Source organism: Lates calcarifer, unplaced genomic scaffold (assembly GCF_001640805.2).
Source record: "Lates calcarifer isolate ASB-BC8 unplaced genomic scaffold, TLL_Latcal_v3 _unitig_1118_quiver_1613, whole genome shotgun sequence".
NCBI lineage: Eukaryota > Metazoa > Chordata > Actinopteri > Centropomidae > Lates > Lates calcarifer.
The window spans coordinates 1-19,563 of NW_026115299.1; the positions used below are offsets into that span (position 1 = coordinate 1).

At 36.6% G+C, this 19,563-nt stretch overlaps 1 protein-coding gene and 1 long non-coding RNA gene across 2 annotated transcripts; both read left to right on the forward strand.

The window, feature by feature from the left end:
- Positions 1–353: 353 nt before the first annotated feature.
- On the forward strand, positions 354–1,422 carry LOC108886429 (1-phosphatidylinositol 4,5-bisphosphate phosphodiesterase epsilon-1; the record flags this gene model as incomplete). The annotated part of the gene is made up of 3 exons (XM_018681291.1): positions 354–657; positions 893–1,013; positions 1,350–1,422. Coding segments are annotated over 3 exons (498 nt in total), but the record flags the coding sequence as incomplete, so codon positions are not given.
- Positions 1,423–2,685: 1,263 nt separating this feature from the next.
- On the forward strand, positions 2,686–9,468 carry LOC108886428 (uncharacterized). Its single transcript, XR_001961448.2, has 3 exons — positions 2,686–2,810; positions 4,208–4,416; positions 5,355–9,468. It is a non-coding gene; the product is annotated as an uncharacterized LOC108886428 (long non-coding RNA).
- The last annotated feature ends 10,095 nt before the right edge of the window (positions 9,469–19,563 follow it).

The window sequence follows — 19,563 nt, forward strand, 5'->3', positions numbered from 1 at the left end:
TTTATTTGCTATAACATTCTTCGCTAGTTGCACTCTTTATCTGCTGACATTAATGATCATCTGTCAGGTTCAGTTCATCAACAATCATCTGGCAAAACCAGCAGTACAAACAGAGGGATAATCTAACACTCATAAAACCTGTGTGTGTGTGTGTGTGTGAGAGAGAGAGAGAGAGAGAAGAGAGATCTGAAGTTGAGTCTTTGTTGGCAGGTCAGAGTGACTCCACTGACTTGTTTGGCTTCAGGCCTGCTTAGGCTTTAATCAAATTAACTGAAAGCATGTTTGATTTAGAGACCAGGGGTAATGTAAAAAGAATCTTAGTGTTGCTCATACACGGGGATCATTACTGTTAGTCATTCATCGTATCGCACCTTCTCTCTTCTTTTTACTTTCAGATCGTCTCCGGCCAGAACGTTTGTCCCAGCAACAGCGCCGGCAGCCCCTGCATCGAGGTGGACGTTCTGGGCATGCCCGTCGACAGCTGCCACTTCCGCACCAAACCCATCCACCGCAACACCCTCAACCCCATGTGGAACGAGCACTTTCAGTTCACCGTGCACTTTGAGGAGTTGTGCTTCCTGCGTGTCGCCGTGGTGGAGAACAACAGCTCCCAGACTACTGCTCAGAGGACTCTGCCTCTGAAAGCCCTCAAACCAGGTGGGTGTCTCAGATGCTGTAGAGAGATAAAAGGATGGATATAAATCAGTTACAGCATTCAGCTGTAGTAGTGTGTAAACTTTTAGCAAACTTGATTATGATATGCATAAAAGGGGTAAGGTGCTCCTCATTAGATTATCGAATAATAACTCAGCCTATCTCAAGGTACTAAAAAGTTTGAATCCTGTACATTTTCAGGATGGTAGTAAAATATGTTTGTTGGTGTGTGTTTCAGGTTACAGACACGTCCAGTTGAGGACACAGCATAATGAGCCACTTGAAGTGTCCAGTTTATTTATCTACAGCCCGCAGAACAGAGGAAGGTCCCACAGGAGGCGCCACTCCCCTCATCCTTGGTAAGACTTACTCAGGTCAGGTATTGAGATTGCAGGGGTTTACCCCAGGTTTGATCTCTTAACTGCACTTTTTAAAATGTCAAAACCCTATAAAGTCACAGACTTCTTAATATTTTATTTTAATAGTTTATAGTGTAGACTGCAATGCAAGAGTGATCAAAGAAATCCTGCTGGCACTGTAAGCAGCATCCTTACTGTGAATCCAGCTCGCTTTGATTTTGCTTCATCATACTGTCTAAACAGAAAGCGAGAGAGACTGCCTAATAAATCAGAAATGTCATGACAATACGTTTCATAGTAACCTGCTACCTTGCACCTCTCCTGCTCTCCATGCAGCTGTTCAGTTCAGAGGAGAAATGTGCGTCCCAGCAGCACACCAGGTGACGGTGCATGGAGCTCCTGGTCCTGAGCCCTTCACTGTGTTCTGTGTTACTGGGGCAGACGACTGCCAAACAGCTGCTGGGACACGGTTAGCAACTTAGAAATAAAGATTAATGATGCTTGAATAATGTGATTGCAGCCTTAGAGGAAGAAACTCCCAGACGCACATCCATGTCTGACTCTTAAGAGATTCTTATTTTTCATATTGAGTCCTAAAGGTTTTTCCTCTCACCTTCTCACAGGTCGTAGCATCTGCAGGGAACGCCGCCCGATTACTTCCTTTGCGAGGAGAGGGTTTCCTCTGTTGAAGGAGCGCAGTGAGGTGAAGCGTTGTGCTCAGTATCGACCTCTGGCACCTGAAGAGGAGGTGGTCAGACTGGTCTACAGCTGGAGCACTGAGGAGGGATATGTGGGGAGGATTTGCCTCAAAACAAGAGAGGAGGTATGTACAGTCTTTTTGTCAAATGAATTTAACCCCGATGCATTAGAAGATATAAGGGTCTGGGAAAGTAAAAAAATATATTTATGTGTTTGAATTGGTTTGAACTGAGTTTAAATGTTTCAACTTATCTGCTGACTTATTTAAAGTCTTTATGTTGATATAACCTGTTATCCAAATTACTGTTATTAAATTTAACCTAAAACTCAATTGATGCCATACACTGGCATATTTTGTGTGGTCAATTATGTAGACTGTGGTTCCCCCTTGTGGTCATCCTATAGAATTAATGATGTACTGGTGCTGTTTTACATGTGTTGCTCTGATTTATTCTTGCAGAACTTAAATGAGAAGAACACAGTGCTGGAAGGAGAGGAGGAGGTGATTGTAGGGAGTAGAGAAGGAGCAGGGAGGAGGGGGAGGGGGAGGAGGAGGAGGAGGAGCAGGAGCAGGAGGAGGAGGAGGAGGAGGGAGGAGGAGGAGGAGCAGCAGCAGGAGAGGATGATATGTTCTTTGTCCAAGTCCATGAAGTTTCACCAGAGCAACCAACACACCGTGATCAAGGCTCCACGCTACAGCACAGCACAGGACATCATACAGCAGGTGAGGACATTCAGCTGATTTACGTTGTTAAATCTCTGAGAATGCAAAATCAAGTAAGTTTAAGTTTAATTAATAATATATATAAATATATTACAAAAGCACACAAAATAAGGCTGTGTGTGTCTAAAGTGCTGTTGCCTCCTTTTCCCTCTATTGATCAGACTCTGTTGAAGGCCAAGTATTCCAATAGTATCCTATCAAACCCAATCCATGCGACTACGTCCTGATGGAGGAAGTTACCAGGGACGTGGGCTCTAAGAAGTCCTCCGCTGCCAAGCCTTTGCAGCGGATGCTTCTGGGATCACGAGTGTGTCTACCAAGCACAGAGTCGCTGGCGAGGAGCGGGAAAGTTCATTCTTAAACTGAAAGAGCAGGTAAGCTCTACACATAGTTACTGGTTTTCAGTGACTTTTTATTTTTTTTATTTTCCATGGTTTTATTTTACAATTCTCCTCTGAAAATTGCACAACCAACACCTTGGTGTACTGAGGTCTTGCACGTGTAGGTGTACTGAGGTCTTGCCACTTTATAAATGCAAATAATATGGACTGCAAAGTACATCAAAAATTAGACAGTTTCTGCTTTGAATGTTCTTGCAAAGAACTCAGATTGACTATTTCTAACTGTTTATGCACTTCGCAGCTAATCCATGCTGTTGTGTGATAACCATTGTATGATGGATTGCATGTGATCTTAATCTATCGCTGCTTCCCTTGTTTTAACCCTCTGTTGTGTGCACCAATGATGTGTGTTTTTGTTTACAGTGCAGTGTTATGTTTTGTCTGCTTATCTTATTGTGTTTTTAAATGTTGCATATTGGTCAGTATTTATTTTATTTATTCATCATCCTTTTACATCCAAGTTCACAAGACATTTGAAAAAACACATTTCAGAAAACAAAAGAAAGAAAAAAGAATAACTTGTCTCGCAATATCAAACATGTCTTTTTATATATGCATTAGTATTTCTATTAGTAAATCAAATTTAGGGATATTGTTCTGTTGTCGTTATTAAACTCTCTCATAAGAATCAAACTCATGTCGTCAGTATCATCGAGCAGACCTCTTAAAAGCCTGAGCTGTTTGGTCTGATGCTTGAGTGTTATTTCTTCCAGCCTTTGAGTGTTTGTATTTGATCTTTAACTTCAAATGTCATTGCCTCCCTTAAGAATCAAACTCATATCCTCAGTATCACCAAGCAGGCCTCTTAACAGCCTGAGCTATTTGGTGCGATGCTTGACACTTATTTCTTGAGCCGTGGAGCGTTTGTATTTGATCTTTAACTTTAAAATTCTATGCCTCTCGTAAGAATCAAACTCTTGTCCTCAGTGCCAGTCAGTATCACCAAGCAGGCCTCTTGACAGTCTAAAGCTATTTGGTGTGATGCTTTAGTGTTATTTCTTCCAGCCTTTGAGTGTTTGTATTTGATCTTTACCTTCAAAATTCATTGCTTCTCATAAGAATCAAATCCACATCTGCAGTATCACCAAGCAGGCCTCTTAAAAGCCTAAGCCTAAATAGCATTTTCCCTCATTATCAACAACTTTTGGTATTTGATAAAAGTGATTTGTTAGTCTTGCTGCATTTCGCTGACGTCAAACATGTTGTTCAATGACCTACCTCACTGAATAAAGGTTAAGCATTAAAACTAATTAACTTTTGAGTGCCAAATATGTGTCTTTTGTAAATTATTAAGAAGAAAACTACTCAAAAGCCTCACATGGCACATTTCTTTACGCATTTCAATAACATGAATCTATTTCTGCTTCCAGGTGGTGCGAGAGGACAAAAAGAAAGTAATTTCCTTCGCCAGTGAGCTCAAGAAGTTGACCAGTCGGAGCCGCAGCATGACGACTGGCAACGGTGTGGACTGTCCTGCCCAGAGTAAGGATGATAGAGCTGCATGCTGTGTGGCTCTGACAGAGCTCCAGGAGTGAGGCTCACACTCTGCCTGCTGTCTGTGCATGGAAAGGCAACAGAGGTACCGTATGTTGTCTCTAACATCTAACATTGAAAACAGAAAAACTTAATGTGTGGAAAATAATTCATTTCATTCTTTCATTCTTTATCTATACCGCTTATCTGTTAAGGGTCGTGGAGGTGGGGGGTGGGGGGCCTGGAGCACTGCTTACCACTGCAGGTTATGTGTAGAAGTCAACTGGATTTTGGTTTATTTGAGATGTAACATATGATGGCAAAACTAAAACTGAGTAGCATAAACAATCACATGACAAGGTCCATTTTGGAGCTGTTCTGGAACTCCCTTCCTCTTCCATCACATCAAGTCATCTCACAGTAATCAAAAAATTGTAGGTGTTTGGATTTCCATTTTTCTGAGCACTTAAGCATTATGTGTGACATAACTGAAAGCCCCAGAACAGTGACTAAATGGAGCCTTAATGGTGAGATTGTTTTATTAAGTACAGTTCTAAGGTCAAGAATGAACTTTTAATCTCAAATAGGTTTGACTATGATTGACATGTAAAGGCAAAGCATGGCACTCTGGATCTGGTCTGTTCTTAAGGAATTGTCAGCTATAGAAGAGGTCTGCAATGAGCAGCTTAATATGAGTTTCAGTACTTTAAAAATATGTCAAGGGGAACACTCAGGATGGGAGTGAGAGGGATTTATTCCAGTGCAATCTAATGCATATGACCTACAGTATATTTGCAATTTACTTTAAAGTCTGTTATGGATTGTCCATTCCCATATGTCCTAATATTTAATTTGTAGTGACATTTCGTCCCTTTTATAACACCCACGACGACAGTTCATCATGGTTGTAATCTTACTAAGTGCTGTGTTGTGTTTTCGATAATCAGTCTGGTACCTCTGTCTTTCTTTAAACTCACTGTTGTTTTATCCAAATATGAACACTATCAAAAGAATATGTGAAAATAAATGATGTGTCCTCTGCAGGGTATCTGTCTGCAGCTGCAGGTCTGAGGGCGTGGCTGGCAGAGGGCAGGGTGGGGGCAGGACGGTTCCTACGGGCCTCCTCCTCCTCCTCCTCCTCCTCTTCCTCTTCTTCCTCCTTCAATGGGCCACTCCAACCTGTCCATCTGCCCACCTCCTCTCTGACCCCCCTCGCCTGGAAGCTTCACCTCCTCAGGAACTGGAAGATCCACAAATGAAATCCAGAGAGGGAGACATGGCGCTGACTACTTCAGAGGATCCCCCCGCCTCCCCACCCCTTTGCAAGAGAGGCAAGGTGTTTCAGTGAGGGTCTGGCACATTGCGGAATTGTGGGAAACGCTCCTCTCTAAGTCCCAAAGGAGTCCTTCCTGATCCTTCCTTGATAGTTGAGCAAGTGGAGGACAGGATTAAGTCCAAGCCCCTGTTAACGGGTTAGGTGACAGGTGTTCAGCTGCTGTGCTTGGCTGAATGACAGACAGGAGTTTCTGATTGGAAATCCCTCCTAGAGTCACTTGGGAGCAGTGATGGTCTTGTAGGGAGCCACAGCTCGTCCTGGTTTATTGTTTGTAGTGAGGCTCCATAGAGAGTCCACAGTACCAAGGGGCAGCTGCTGTTATTGAAGTCATCAGGTACGTGATCAGGGATGTAAAAAAAGCAGTAAAGTATTCCCTCTTTTGCCAATGAATGAGAGGAATTTGTCACAAAAAAAGAGTACTTCCCCGAGTCATATTAACAGGTTAAAGAAGTCTGGGTTTGCTTTCAGATGTGCCAGTAGTTTATCTCCAAAAAATCAGGTCTAGAAAATGGCTTCTAGATTGAATGAGAAGTCCTCAAAAAGCTGATTCAAGGAAAGTCCAAATATGGCTCCACAGGAGATTAAATGGCCTGTGTACCTGCACAGGCAATTGGATGAATATAACCTGTATTTGGTTTAAAGGTTTTATTTTCATAGCAACAGAGAGCACAGATGGAGGGAGATCTGCTGAGAAAAAATGGAAAGAAAGATGTAGGGGAGTGTGAGGGCCAAAGGGGTGGAACAGTATTCTTCTCTCCTTTTCAGGTATGGACTCTTTTGGCTGAGGGCATTGTGAAGGAGGCTGACAAGCTGGCTTGTATGATTCTTTTCTTACTGTTCCACTTTCACAGTACTGTAAAGGCTCATTTTTGGGGCAGTGCAGATTTACATAGCTAGCAGGAAGAGGCAACACAGTGAGACAACGTATTTAGATGTTTCCAACCCAATCAGATATTTCTGTAATAGAAGCAGCAATGCTTCAGACAATTTCCTTCAAAGTGACAATAATTAGCAACATTTTAAAGCCGTATAAATTGGAACAACCTCTTATCACTGTTGTCCTTTTATGTTGCCTTAAAATGTTGCAACACTGCCTTTAACTTTTGGTAACTTTGTAGCTGTATCTCTGACAGTGATCTTCAGTGGGTTCCTCAAGGGATTTTAGTGCCATCATCATTATCCACAAACAGGCATCTTATCTTGCCACCCACGCAATTAAATAAATAAATGGATTGATCTATACATTCAAAAATATCAAAATTATTTATTTAAAATGTATGAATTAAATTTATTTAATTATTTCATATTCTTGTTGATTCTTCTTGTTGCTGCCTGTAACTAGGGCTGTGAAGCATTTTGAAAGTAGTATTGGCACCATTTCCATAATTAAAAAACTGATTTAACACTAGCGGCCATACAAGAGCTCTACCTACATACAATACAGTCTAAAATGGATTTAAATCCAAAATTATGTAATTAAAATTACAAATCTTCTCTCATATTCTACTCCATGTAGAGGTTCAATACTTAAGTATTTCCATCAGTTTAATCCCTCATTTGAATGGAACAATGATGATTCAAGGCTCATTTCCCTTTGAGAAACACAGCTTCATCTTCTGCAAACAGCATTTTGCACATTTTATTTTCCTTTCGCTGTTATCTTCAGAGTTTTTGTTTTACTAATTAGTGATAAAAACATGATTGTTGTCACGAGACGGTCAAATGATTTTTGTTTTTATTCTGATCACAGTATTTATTACTATTAATTTTGGGCCAGTTGTGAATTTATGTCTGAGGAAAGGACAAGAAATATTCAGACTGTTTTTTGTATGTATGTAAGTAGTCTGAGCGCAAACTTGAAATTCCTCACACAAAATTATTAATTAATTATTAATCAGAATGATTTCCATTTAATTTTACTCTGTTGGCCTCAATTTACTGTCCTTGATTTTGATTGCATTATCTTCATAGATTATTAGTATTGATTGGCTGTCAGTGACAATGATTGTAGAGTTTATTTCTATTTACAGCTCATTTCAATTTTCTTTCAGAATCTTGTAAAACTTGATTCATTTGGGGCCACTTTTCCCCTTCTTCTGTTTTTATATGTAACATTTCCAGATAATAAAAATTTTGATTTTTTTTTTTTTTTTGTTTTGTTTTTGTTTTTTTTTTTTTTGTTTTTAGAGTTTTTAGAGACTTCTTCCCTAATTATTTTTCTGGCATTTTAGTTCAGTTCCCCCTTGTGTAGTTATGCTGATAACACATGTAAAATATACATTAAATTGTTCTAAGTCAACTTTTCACATTTACAGAGCACACCGCTGCTTTTACTTAGCATGATAAAGACATTTTTCTTTAACATTAACCCTGAGAAAAAACTGTTTTGTGAGTTGTTTAACTGAAGTAGTTCTGAACCCATCCAGTGCTGGGTTAAGAATATATTATGCTGTTACTGTTAAGTCAGTTTGCCTTTTTTTAACCCACATTCCAACAATATTTGACAGAAATTATGCATTCATAGCAGCTTTTTAAACCCCACAAACATTAAACAGTTTCTGTAAAAAAAATAAGGAAAGTACTATTTTATTCAAAATGTTGGCCTTTTATTTTATAGACAGTTTTCGCAAATTTGGCCTCACCCCACGAAAAGAATCTGACTTTCTGTCCTTTTGCTTTCATTTCTCGTTAAGTAAAACTTTGCTCAGTGGCAAGTAATGTTTGAATTTTAGTGCAATAGTGAAGTTCTGTCACTTCAAACTCTAGGTTTTATTGTCTAGAAATTACTGACGTTTTAACTCTAATTCCTTATTCCTGACCTTAACTCGTTCTTTAAATGAGTCAAAATTGACATAATTCACGCACAAAGATGATCTTTTGTTAGTCGTAAGGCAACAGGACGATCCCTAAACCAAACTGTAATTAAGGTAGATTAGATTGTGATCCCAGAAACCACAGCTCTGTTAATGTTAATTAAGATTTTTGGTATTACAGATGAAATGTGCAGAAATGTCATTATGCACAGCAAGAACATCACATTTTAGAAACTGGTGATTACTTACAACTACCGTGCTGGATAACCATGATATTAACTGAAGTCCATACAGACTTTTAACAGGAAGGGACAGTATCTGTTGAATTGTACATTTATGATCCCTCTGCTTCATCACATCATCACATTTTGTTTTCCTTCTTTCTAACCTGTAGACCTCATTTCTGAATGTAACATTTCTTAATGTGTTGAACCTGAGACAAATGTGTGTTTGGATGTTATTTATTTTAATGTGAAGCCCTGGTTGGCATGTATCTGTTGTTGTTGTTTATGTATAATTTCCTGTAAGTAGTTTTAAGTGTTTTTTAATTTATTTCAATAGGAGAGGATAAACTCTCTACTGCCCTAACTTTACTCAATCGTATTTAGATTTGTAAAGAAATATTTTACTTTATGTGTAAAATATTCAGTATAGTATTCATATTTCTGGCATGTTATTCTGCAGTACACAGCAGCATCTTTTAATGCCTTTTATTTTGTGGACTATGTGAACAAAAGCTGGCATTTTTTTTCTTTTTTTTTTTTGATGATTTTGGTGTATTTGTTATATCCACTGAATATGACGTATGTGTTTGCTGACTGTGGGCTATGTTTCATCTTTAGCACTCTGTTGTTTCCATAAGATGTGCAGTATACCCTTTAACATCCACTATCCCTGTTATGATGTGGCTGTCAAGTGAACATTTGTCTATTTACTTGAATTTTTAAATGGATGATAAATTGGTGGATTTGTTATATACCAGGATCACAATAAAACTACAAATACTTAACTGTTTTGCAGATCAGCAGTTTAGAGTTTGTAAGTGTGCCTGTGAAAAACATGGTTAACGTTGTGGAACGGTCTCCTTATACTATGTCATCTTTATACTATGCCGTCAGATGTCACATAACAACACGTCAAGTCAAGATTCAGATAATCTGATCGACTGTAGTGGTGTAAAGTGTTATACACTCCTCACAGGAGGTCATATCCACTCAACCCAACATAAACATTTTTATATATACATATTTTTATCTTTGGGTCTGAGTAAGATCATTCAAAGTCAAAAGCCTTTTGTCCAACTGAAGTCACTGGTGTTTATAAGTCCAAGTTACAGTTATCAGAGTCATGTCTTGAGTCCAAGTTGCAGTTGCTGGCTCACTGTCATGATTTGACAATAACAAGTTAAAATGTCGGCTGTGAAATAGGCCTTTTCATAAACAGGCACGAATGTTAATAAGGGATGATTAGCAAAGATATTCTGGAGCTTTTCATTTTATCTGGTGCATGAATAACACCATGTGATTACCTGCTAAAACAAAAGAAAGGAAACTTACACAGTGTGTAACTCTCTGTATGTTTGCTCATAACGCAACCTGTTACTACACTTTGTATCCAATGACGATGTGCTAAGCTTTGCACACATAATAAATTGGCTTTGTTTTGTTTTTTAAGTGAAATGCCCTTTTTAACATCATTCAAGCCACTAATCAAATCTTTTTTGTGTGTGTGTCAGATTAATGAGCTGAGTTCAGTCTGTCTTCTCCTTCAATAAAGCACAGTGGACTCAGGAAATCAGTGACATAATCAGCTCATTTAGTTCAATCAGTAGCAGCGGCTCAGACGTGCCCTCGCTTCCAGAAACTGTTTAAAATATTGCTCTTCGGCACAGTCTGCTAATTTTGGGTAATAAGGAGCACTCTGTTTCAAATATCACTACCGATAGAGCACCCTCTGTTGAGTTCCTTAATGCAAAATTATGCAGTCATCAAATTATATGTGAGAGTTGTAAAACTTGGTAATTCTGCAGCTTAATGGCCCGGCTTCTTTCAAACTTCAAATAAAGCAATTCACTGTGATGTGGCTCACAATTAAAAAGTTCCCCCCACCTTAATCCTAGTGAACTTTGAGAAGGGAGAGGGATCCATGTGCTCTGTTGAGTGGATCTCTCTCAGGGATCCAGTGGAATTACGGAATTAAAAAATAATCTCTTTGTTCCAAACAGTATCTGTTTAATTAAAACAAAATGCAAATATCTTTAAAGGGTGTTATGTGGACAACTTTTCTGAACCTCACTGCTTTTTTTTTGAATGGCTCATGCATTCAGCATGACAGCGTCAGTATTGACCTGACTTTTTCTAAGAAACTTATTTGATCTTATCCTATAAACAGCCTTTTTAGAATGAGATCAGAGCCAAAAAATTTGAATATTCCAACATTTAAATTCTTACTGCTGTTCCGGTATTACTGCCAATGCAGTGAAAAAGAAGTACTACTAACTCATTATATTGAGATATCAATTCAGTAAGTCATTATTTTGGAATATTAAATTATTTCTTCATGGGAGGTTATTATTATAATGATGATTACTGGATCATTATTTTTCGATCACATTGGCGGAAGTGGGCTTACATACTGGAGCCGACTGTAGCAAGGGCAAGAGGGGGAAGCGTCCCCCAAAACAAATGTCTTGCCCCCTAAAATCCCCCCACCTCACACACACACCCACCCCATTTTCTGCCGTTGTTGGCTTGCGTGTGTCGTCATCGGTCACAACCTTGGGAGGAGCACAGGAAGTCGAAAAACACAGTAAATCAACGCTTGAACCGTCGCTTCGGTTTGACAGTACTGTGAGAAAACGTAATTACCGAAGAAGCATGGATGCTAGAAGAAACTTTGAAACGTTTTTTTGTCGAACACGAGTGAGGGTGGACGCTGAACACACCTGCGGCGCAAAGGTAAGGCTAAGGAACGAACTGTCTAGCGGCTAGCGTTAGTATTAGCATTAGCATTTTTCAGTGGTTTTCATCGCGTAGGTGAGAGTCTGTTTGTGTTACCGTGACTGAGGCGTTCCTGACGTGTTCTGGACCCTCAACGTGGACGGGTGAAAACCCAATGAGCTCTTGGTAGTCTGTTAAAATTCTTGTTGTAATTGTTCACAGTTACTTTACCGACATCTTGCATCTCTTTGTAACTTTATGTATCATCTTGGTCATTTTAACTCAGTTGTCATGTTGTCATCGTTTTTTGTCTGTTTTATCAACAGCAAATGTGAGGTGCTTGATCACTTTTAATCACAAGGTGTTAACAATATACTGACTGAGTTTGAAGTTGATATGATTAAATCTCTTGGAGGAGTTCTTGGAAATAGTGTCCTCAAATGACGGAAAATGTGTATTACGGTCAAAATGGTTGACTTCCTGTTGGTTTGAGGTCATGACATCAGGAGACTTTTTTGGTACATCTAGGCATGTTATATATGTGGTCCTAATTTTATCCACCTACGACAAACTTAATTCTAATGGGGGACCACTTTTGAATGTTGCCTTCACGCTTCATTCTCTGGCCTTAATAATCCGAACAATTCCAACAGGGCCTTCACACGCTTTTGTACTCGGGCCTTAATAAGAAAAGTAATATGTAATGGCAAAAGTAATCTAATATTAGAGGTAACAGTAAAAGTAATCTGTAATATGAAAACAACGTTGAAGTAATAGTAATCCAAAATAGAGGGCAAAATGTCACATTATAATGTCAACACCACAGTACAGTAAAGCATAAAAATGTCAAATGTTATTGTTAAGAATCAGTCAAAATCGGATTCAAAAATATTTAAACTTCAGTTTGATTGTACATGATCATCAATTCTTAATTTTGTGTATGTGCTAGATATACTAGACTACACTGTACAAAACAATATCAATTCTACAAATAAAATATTAGACTTGTTGTTGATAAGTTAATTTTAACTGTTGGTCAGAGGATGATTTTAATAATATCTTTACAGTGTGGAACAACCACTTCTATACTTATTTACTTAAAATTTTTCACATAAGCTGCTGTTAAGACCTTTGTAAATTTGTTGTTATTCATTAAACAAAAACAACACAAAACAAAGACATTTTAAGTGTGTTAAGAAGAAGAAGAAGAAGAAGGTTGAAATTTGAAATAACGATTCTGTATGTGATCATCTGCTTGAAGAAATACTCAGACTTTTTATTGAAATATGATTAACAACACAAGTTAAAATCCTGCATTCAAAAATGTTCTTAACTGATAGTGTTTATTATCGTTGTGCAGATCACAGTAACATGATTACTTGACACACAATTAATAATAATTTTGCTTTTTCCCAAATATTTGTTGTTGTGGGTTCTTCAGGAGGTGATGTCCGTTCATTTTCTGAAACACCCCTCTAATGTTTGTTAAATGTTCTGGTTCAGCTGTAATGTTGAATAATTATCTGTGTTTTCATGGTTAAACTGTTGGTGAGGAATAGTTAGTGGTATATTGATCATTTTCCTTTGTATGTTTCTCTTTGATTTTCTCCAGGTGTCACCACTTGGTCCATGACATTGTCCACAAGCCCCAATACGTCATCCATGATCACAGACACATGGTCCACATCGTCCATGATCACAAAGACATTGTCCATGATCGCAGAGACTTTGTTCCACGATCAGAGAGACATAGTTCACACTCACTGAGATATGGTCCATGATCACAGAGATATGGTCCATGATCAGACAGACATTGTCGAGGATGAGGGAGACATTGTCAATGATCACAGAGGCTTCGTCCGTAATTGCAGAGAATATTCGTACAATGAAGAGGTTCTTTGAGACCAGGACAGAGGCCCCCAGGTAATGATATCGGCGACAGGCGGCGGGTCATCGTTTGGAGTGAAAAATGTCAAAATTTCAGGTCCAGATTTTTCAGCTAAAAATGACTCAGGAGCATGTTTTATTACATTTGAAGTGGATTTGGACAGGTTTTGAGTGAATTCTTTGAAAAAGTTGACATCACCTTTTTTGATATCGGCGACAGGCGGCAGGTCATCGTTTGGAGTGAAAAATGTCAAAATTTCAGGTCCAGATTTTTCAGCTAAAAATGATTCAGGGGCATGTTTTATTACATTTGAAGTGGATTTGGACAGGTTTTGAGTGAATTCTTTGAAAAAGTTGACATCACCATTTTTGATATCGGTGACTGCTGGCAGGTCATCGTTTGTCATAATATGTTGTCAAAAACCATCAAACATAGTCATAGTACAGTATGGCGTCAAAAAATGTCAAAATGTCATAGTATAGTATGACAGCCCTCTAATGTTTGTTAAATGTTCTGGTCCAGCTGTAATGTTGAATATTTGCCTGTGTTTTCATAGTTAAACGGTTGATGAGGAACAGGTAGTTGTGTATTGACCATTTTCCTTTGTATGTTTTTTTCCAGGTGTCACCACTTTGTCCATGACATCGTGCACAATCGCAGAGACATGGTCCATGATCGGAGAGACATTGTTGAGGATGAGGGAGACGTTGTCCGTGATCAGAGACATTGTCCATGCTTCATAGAGACCTTGCAATAGAATCGGCGGAGACGGGGGTCACCGATTTGACGGCGTTGCCCGTGATCAGGGACATTGTTGATGACCACAGAGACACCGTCTATGATCTCAGAGACATCGTCCACAATCACAGAGAGTCTTCATACAGTGAAGAAGTTCTTTCAGACCAAGACAGAGACCTCCAGGTAATTCACAAACGGCTTTACATCAACTGTCCAACACAGAGCACTGTTTAGTAAGGCGTCAAAAATCGTCAAAAAATGTCATAGTATAGTAAGGCTTCAAAATTGCTCAAAAAATGTTACAGTATAGTAAGGCATGTAAATTGCTCAAAAAATGTCATAGTATACTATGGCTTCAAAAATCATCAAAAAATGTCATAGTATAGTATGGCTTCAAAAATCATCAAAAAATGTTGTAGTAAAGTATGGCGTCAACAATGGTCAAAAAATGTCATACTATAGTAAGGCTTCCAAATTGTTCAAAAAATGTCTTAGTATAGTAAGGAATGAAAATGGCCAAAAAATGTCATAGTATAATAAGGCTTCAAAAATCATCAAAAAATGTCATAGTATAGTATGGCTTCAAAAGTCATCAAAAAATGTCATAGTAAAGTATGGCTTCAAAAATCATCAAAAAATGTCATAGTATAGTATGGCTTCAAAAATCATCAAAAAATGTCATAGAAAAGTAAGGCATCAAAAATGGTCAAAAAATGTCATAGTATAATAAGGCTTCAAAAATCATCAAAAAATGTCATAGTATAGTATGGCTTCAAAAATCATCAAAAAATGTCATAGTAAAGTAAGGCCTCCAAAATGGTCAAAAAATGTCATAGTATAATAAGGCGTCAAAAATCATCAAAAAATGTCATAGTATAGTATGGCGTCAAAAATCATCAAAAAATGTCATAATATAGTATGGCGTCAAAATTGCTCAAAAAATGTCATAGTAAGTATGGCTTCAAAAATCATCAAAAAATGTCATAGTATAGTAAGGTGTAAAAATTGCTCAAAAATGTCATAGTATAGTAATGGCAAAATGTCAAATAGATAATTGCATCAAAAATGTCATAGTATAGTAAGGCTTCAAAATACAAAAAATGAAAATATGGCTCAAAAAATGTCATAGTATAGTAAGGCGATCAAAAATGCATCAAAAAATGTCATAGTATAGTAAGGCATAAGGCTCAAAAATGCATCAAAAAATGTCATAGTAAGTGGCATAGTAGTGGCTTCAAAAATCATCAAAAAAATGTCATAGTATAGTATGAGGCCTTCAAAAATCATCAAAAAATGTCTATAGTATAATAAGGTAAATCATAAAAAATGATAGTAAATTGGCTCAAAAAATGTCATAGTATAGTATGGCTTCAAAAATCATCAAAAAAATGTCATAGTATAGTATGTTAAAAATCATCAAAAAGAGTCTAGTAGTAAAAATGAAAATTGCTCAAAAAATGTCATAGTATAGTATGGCTTCAAAAATCATCAAAAATGTCATAGTAAAGTAAGGCATCAAAATGTCAAAAATGTCATAGTATAAGTAAGGCCTTCAAAATCATCAAAAAATGTCATAGTAAAGTAAGGCCTCCAAAAATCAAAAAATGTCATAGTATAAGTATGGTCTTCAAAAATCATCAAAAAATGTTCATATTATAGTATGGCTTCAAAATCATCAAAAATGTCATAGTATAGTATGGCGTCAAAAATCATCAAAAAATGTCATAGTATAGTAATGGCTTCAAAAATCATCAAAAAATGTCATAGTATAGTAAGTGTGTCAAAAATGCTCAAAAAATGTCATAGTATAGTAATGACGTCAAAAATCATCAAAAAATGTCTTAGTATAGTAAGGAATGAAAATTGCTCAAAAATGTCCATAGTATGTAAAATCCGTATAGTAAAAGGCCTCCAAAATTCATGTATATGGTCAAAAAATGTCATAGTATAATAAGGCGTCAAAATCATCAAAAAATGTCATAGTATAGTATGGCGTCAAAAATCATCAAAAATGTCATAATATAGTATGGCGTCAAAATTCATCAAAAAATGTCATAGTAAATTAAGGCATAAAAATGGTCAAAAAATGTCATAATATAATAAGGCTTCAAAAATCATCAAAAATGTCATAGTAAAGTAAGGCAAAATCTCAAAAATCATCAAAAAATGTCATAGTAAAGTAAGGCATCAAAAATGGTCAAAAAATGTCATAGTATAATAAGGCGTCAAAAATCATCAAAAAATGTCATAGTGTAGTATGGCTTCAAAAATCATCAAAAAATGTCATAAGTAAGGCAAAATGTCAAAAATGTCTTAGTATAGTAAGGAAAAAATGGCCAAAAATGTCATAGTATAATAAGGCTTCAAAAATCATCAAAAAATGTCATAGTATAGTATGGCTTCAAAAGTCATCAAAAAATGTCATAGTAAAGTAAAAAATCATCAAAAATGTCATAGTATGGCTTCAAAAATCATCAAAAAATGTCATTAAGGCATCAAAAATGGTCAAAAATGTCATAGTATAATAAGGCTTCAAAAATCATCAAAAAATGTCATAGTAAAGTATGGCTTCAAAAATCATCAAAAAATGTCATAGTATAGTATGGCTTCAAAAATCATCAAAAAATGTCATATAAGTAAGGCTTCAAAAATGTCAAAAAATGTCATAGTAGGCTTCAAAAATCATCAAAAAATGTCATAGTATAGTATGGCTTTCAAAAATCATCAAAAAATGTCATAGTAAAGTAAGGCCTCCAAAAATGGCAAAAAATGTCATAGTATAATAAGGCTCAAAAATCAAAAAATGTCATAGTATAAGTATGGCGTCAAAAAATCATCAAAAAATGTCATAATATAGTATGGCGTCAAAAATCAAAAAATGTCATAGTTAAGGCATCAAAAATGTCAAAAAATGTCATAATATAATAAGGCTTCAAAAATCATCAAAAATGTCATAGTAAAGTAAGGCCTCCAAAATGGTCAAAAAATGTCATAGTATAATAAGGCGTCAAAATCATCAAAAAATGTCATAGTAAAGTAAGGCATCAAAAATGGTCAAAAAATGTCATAGTATAATAAGGCGTCAAAAATCATCAAAAATGTCAAGTATACTATGGCTTCAAAATCATCAAAAAATGTCTTAGTATAGTAAGGAATGAAAATTGCTCAAAAATGTCATAGTATAGTATGGCTCAAAATCATCAAAAATGTCATAGTATAGTAAGGCTCAAAAAATGTCATCTCAAAAATGTCATAGTATAGTAAGGCATGAAATCTCAAAAGTCATAGTATAGTATGGCTTCAAAAATCATCAAAAAATGTCATAGTAAAGTAAGGCTCAAAATGGTCAAAAATGTCATAGTATAATATCTCAAAAATCATCAAAAATGTCATAGTATAGTATGTCTTCAAAAAATCATCAAAAATGTCATAGTATAGTATGGCGTCAAAAATCATCAAAAAATGTCATAGTATAGTAAGGCATGAAATTTGCTCAAAAAATGTCATAGTATAGTATGGCTTCAAAAATCATCAAAAATGTCATAGTAAAGTAAGGCATCAAAATGGTCAAAAAATGTCATAGTATAATAAGGCTTCAAAAACATCAAAAATGTCATAGTAAAGTAAGGCCTCCAAAATGGTCAAAAAATGTCATAGTATAGTATGGCTTCAAAAATCATCAAAAATGTCATAGTATAGTTTCAAAAATCATCAAAAAATGTCATAGTAAAGTAAGGCATCAAAAATGGTCAAAAAATGTCATAGTATAATAAGGCTTCAAAAATCATCAAAAATGTTGTGGTATATTAGATGGTGATGTCGATGTGAAGATGATGAAGAGAAGATCTCCGCTGACACTGACTTACTTGTATATAGAAGTTTATTACAAAGTAGTTCAGCATCGGACAAGCACTGCAGTAGCCTGTGAGAGGATCCGAGCCAATATGGATCTCTCTCCCTAACAGCTCTAAACACCAGTATATATACATTGGTTGTTTACATGGTTCATAGGAAACATCTGGACCTTAGTCAATACCTTCACTATTGAGAGGAAGAAGATAAGGGGAGAGGAAACCCTCACCCTTAACCTCTACTAGTCTGGGTGTCACATTCTTAACTCTTATCCTAAACATGAACCCCAAAGGTTAACTCAGACATAGGAAACTCATAAAAAGTAAAAACATCTAGAAACCTCAGACATTCCAAAAAGACAAAGACATACATAAACATCCTGTATACTACAATGTCATAGTAAAGTAAGGCCTCCAAAATGGTCAAAAAAATGTCATAGTATAATAAGGCGTCAAAAATCATCAAAAAATGTCATAGTACAGTGTGGCTTCAAATATCATCAAAAAATGTCATAGTACAGTGTGGCTTCAAAAATCATCAAAAAAAAATGTCATAGTATAGTATGGCGTCAAAAATCATCAAAAAATGTCATATTATAGTATGGCTTCAAAAATCATCAAAAATGTCTTAGTATAGTAAGGAATGAAAATTGCTCAAAAAATGTCATAGTATATTTTTTTTTGTATGGCGTCAAAAATCATCAAAAAATGACTCAGGGTCATGTTTTATTACATTTGAAGTGGATTTGGACAGGTTTTGAGTGAATTCTTTGAAAAAGTTGACATCACCATTTTTGATATCTGGCGACAGGCGGCGGGTCATCGTTTGGAGTGAAAAATGTCAAAATTTCAGGTCCAGATTTTTCAGCTAAAAATGACTCAGGAGCATGTTTTATTACATTTGAAGTGGATTTGGACAGGTTTTGAGTGAATTCTTTGAAAAAGTTGACATCACCATTTTTGATATCGGCGACAGGCGGCGGGTCATCGTTTGGAGTGAAAAATGTCAAAATTTCAGGTCCAGATTTTTCAGCTAAAAATGACTCAGGAGCATGTTTTATTACATTTGAAGTGGATTTGGACAGGTTTTGAGTGAATTCTTTGAAAAAGTTGACATCACCATTTTTGATATCGGCGACAGGCGGCGGGTCATCGTTTGGAGTGAAAAATGTCAAAATTTCAGGTCCAGATTTTTCAGCTAAAAATGACTCAGGGGCATGTTTTATTACATTTGAAGTGGATTTGGACAGGTTTTGAGTGAATTCTTTGAAAAAGTTGACATCACCATTTTTGATATCGGCGACAGGCGGCGGGTCATCGTTTGGAGTGAAAAATGTCAAAATTTCAGGTCCAGATTTTTCAGCTAAAAATGACTCAGGGGCATGTTTTATTACATTTGAAGTGGATTTGGACAGGTTTTGAGTGAATTCTTTGAAAAAGTTGACATCACCATTTTTGATATCGGCGACAGGCGGCGGGTCATCGTTTGGAGTGAAAAATGTCAAAATTTCAGGTCCAGATTTTTCAGCTAAAAATGACTCAGGGACATGTGAAATTGACTTAGGGGCACGTTTTGTTACATTTGAAGTGGATTTGGACAGGTTTTGAGTGAATTCTTTGAAAAAGTTGACATCACCATTTTTGATATCGGCGACAGGCGGCAGGTCATCGTTTGGAGTGAAAAATGT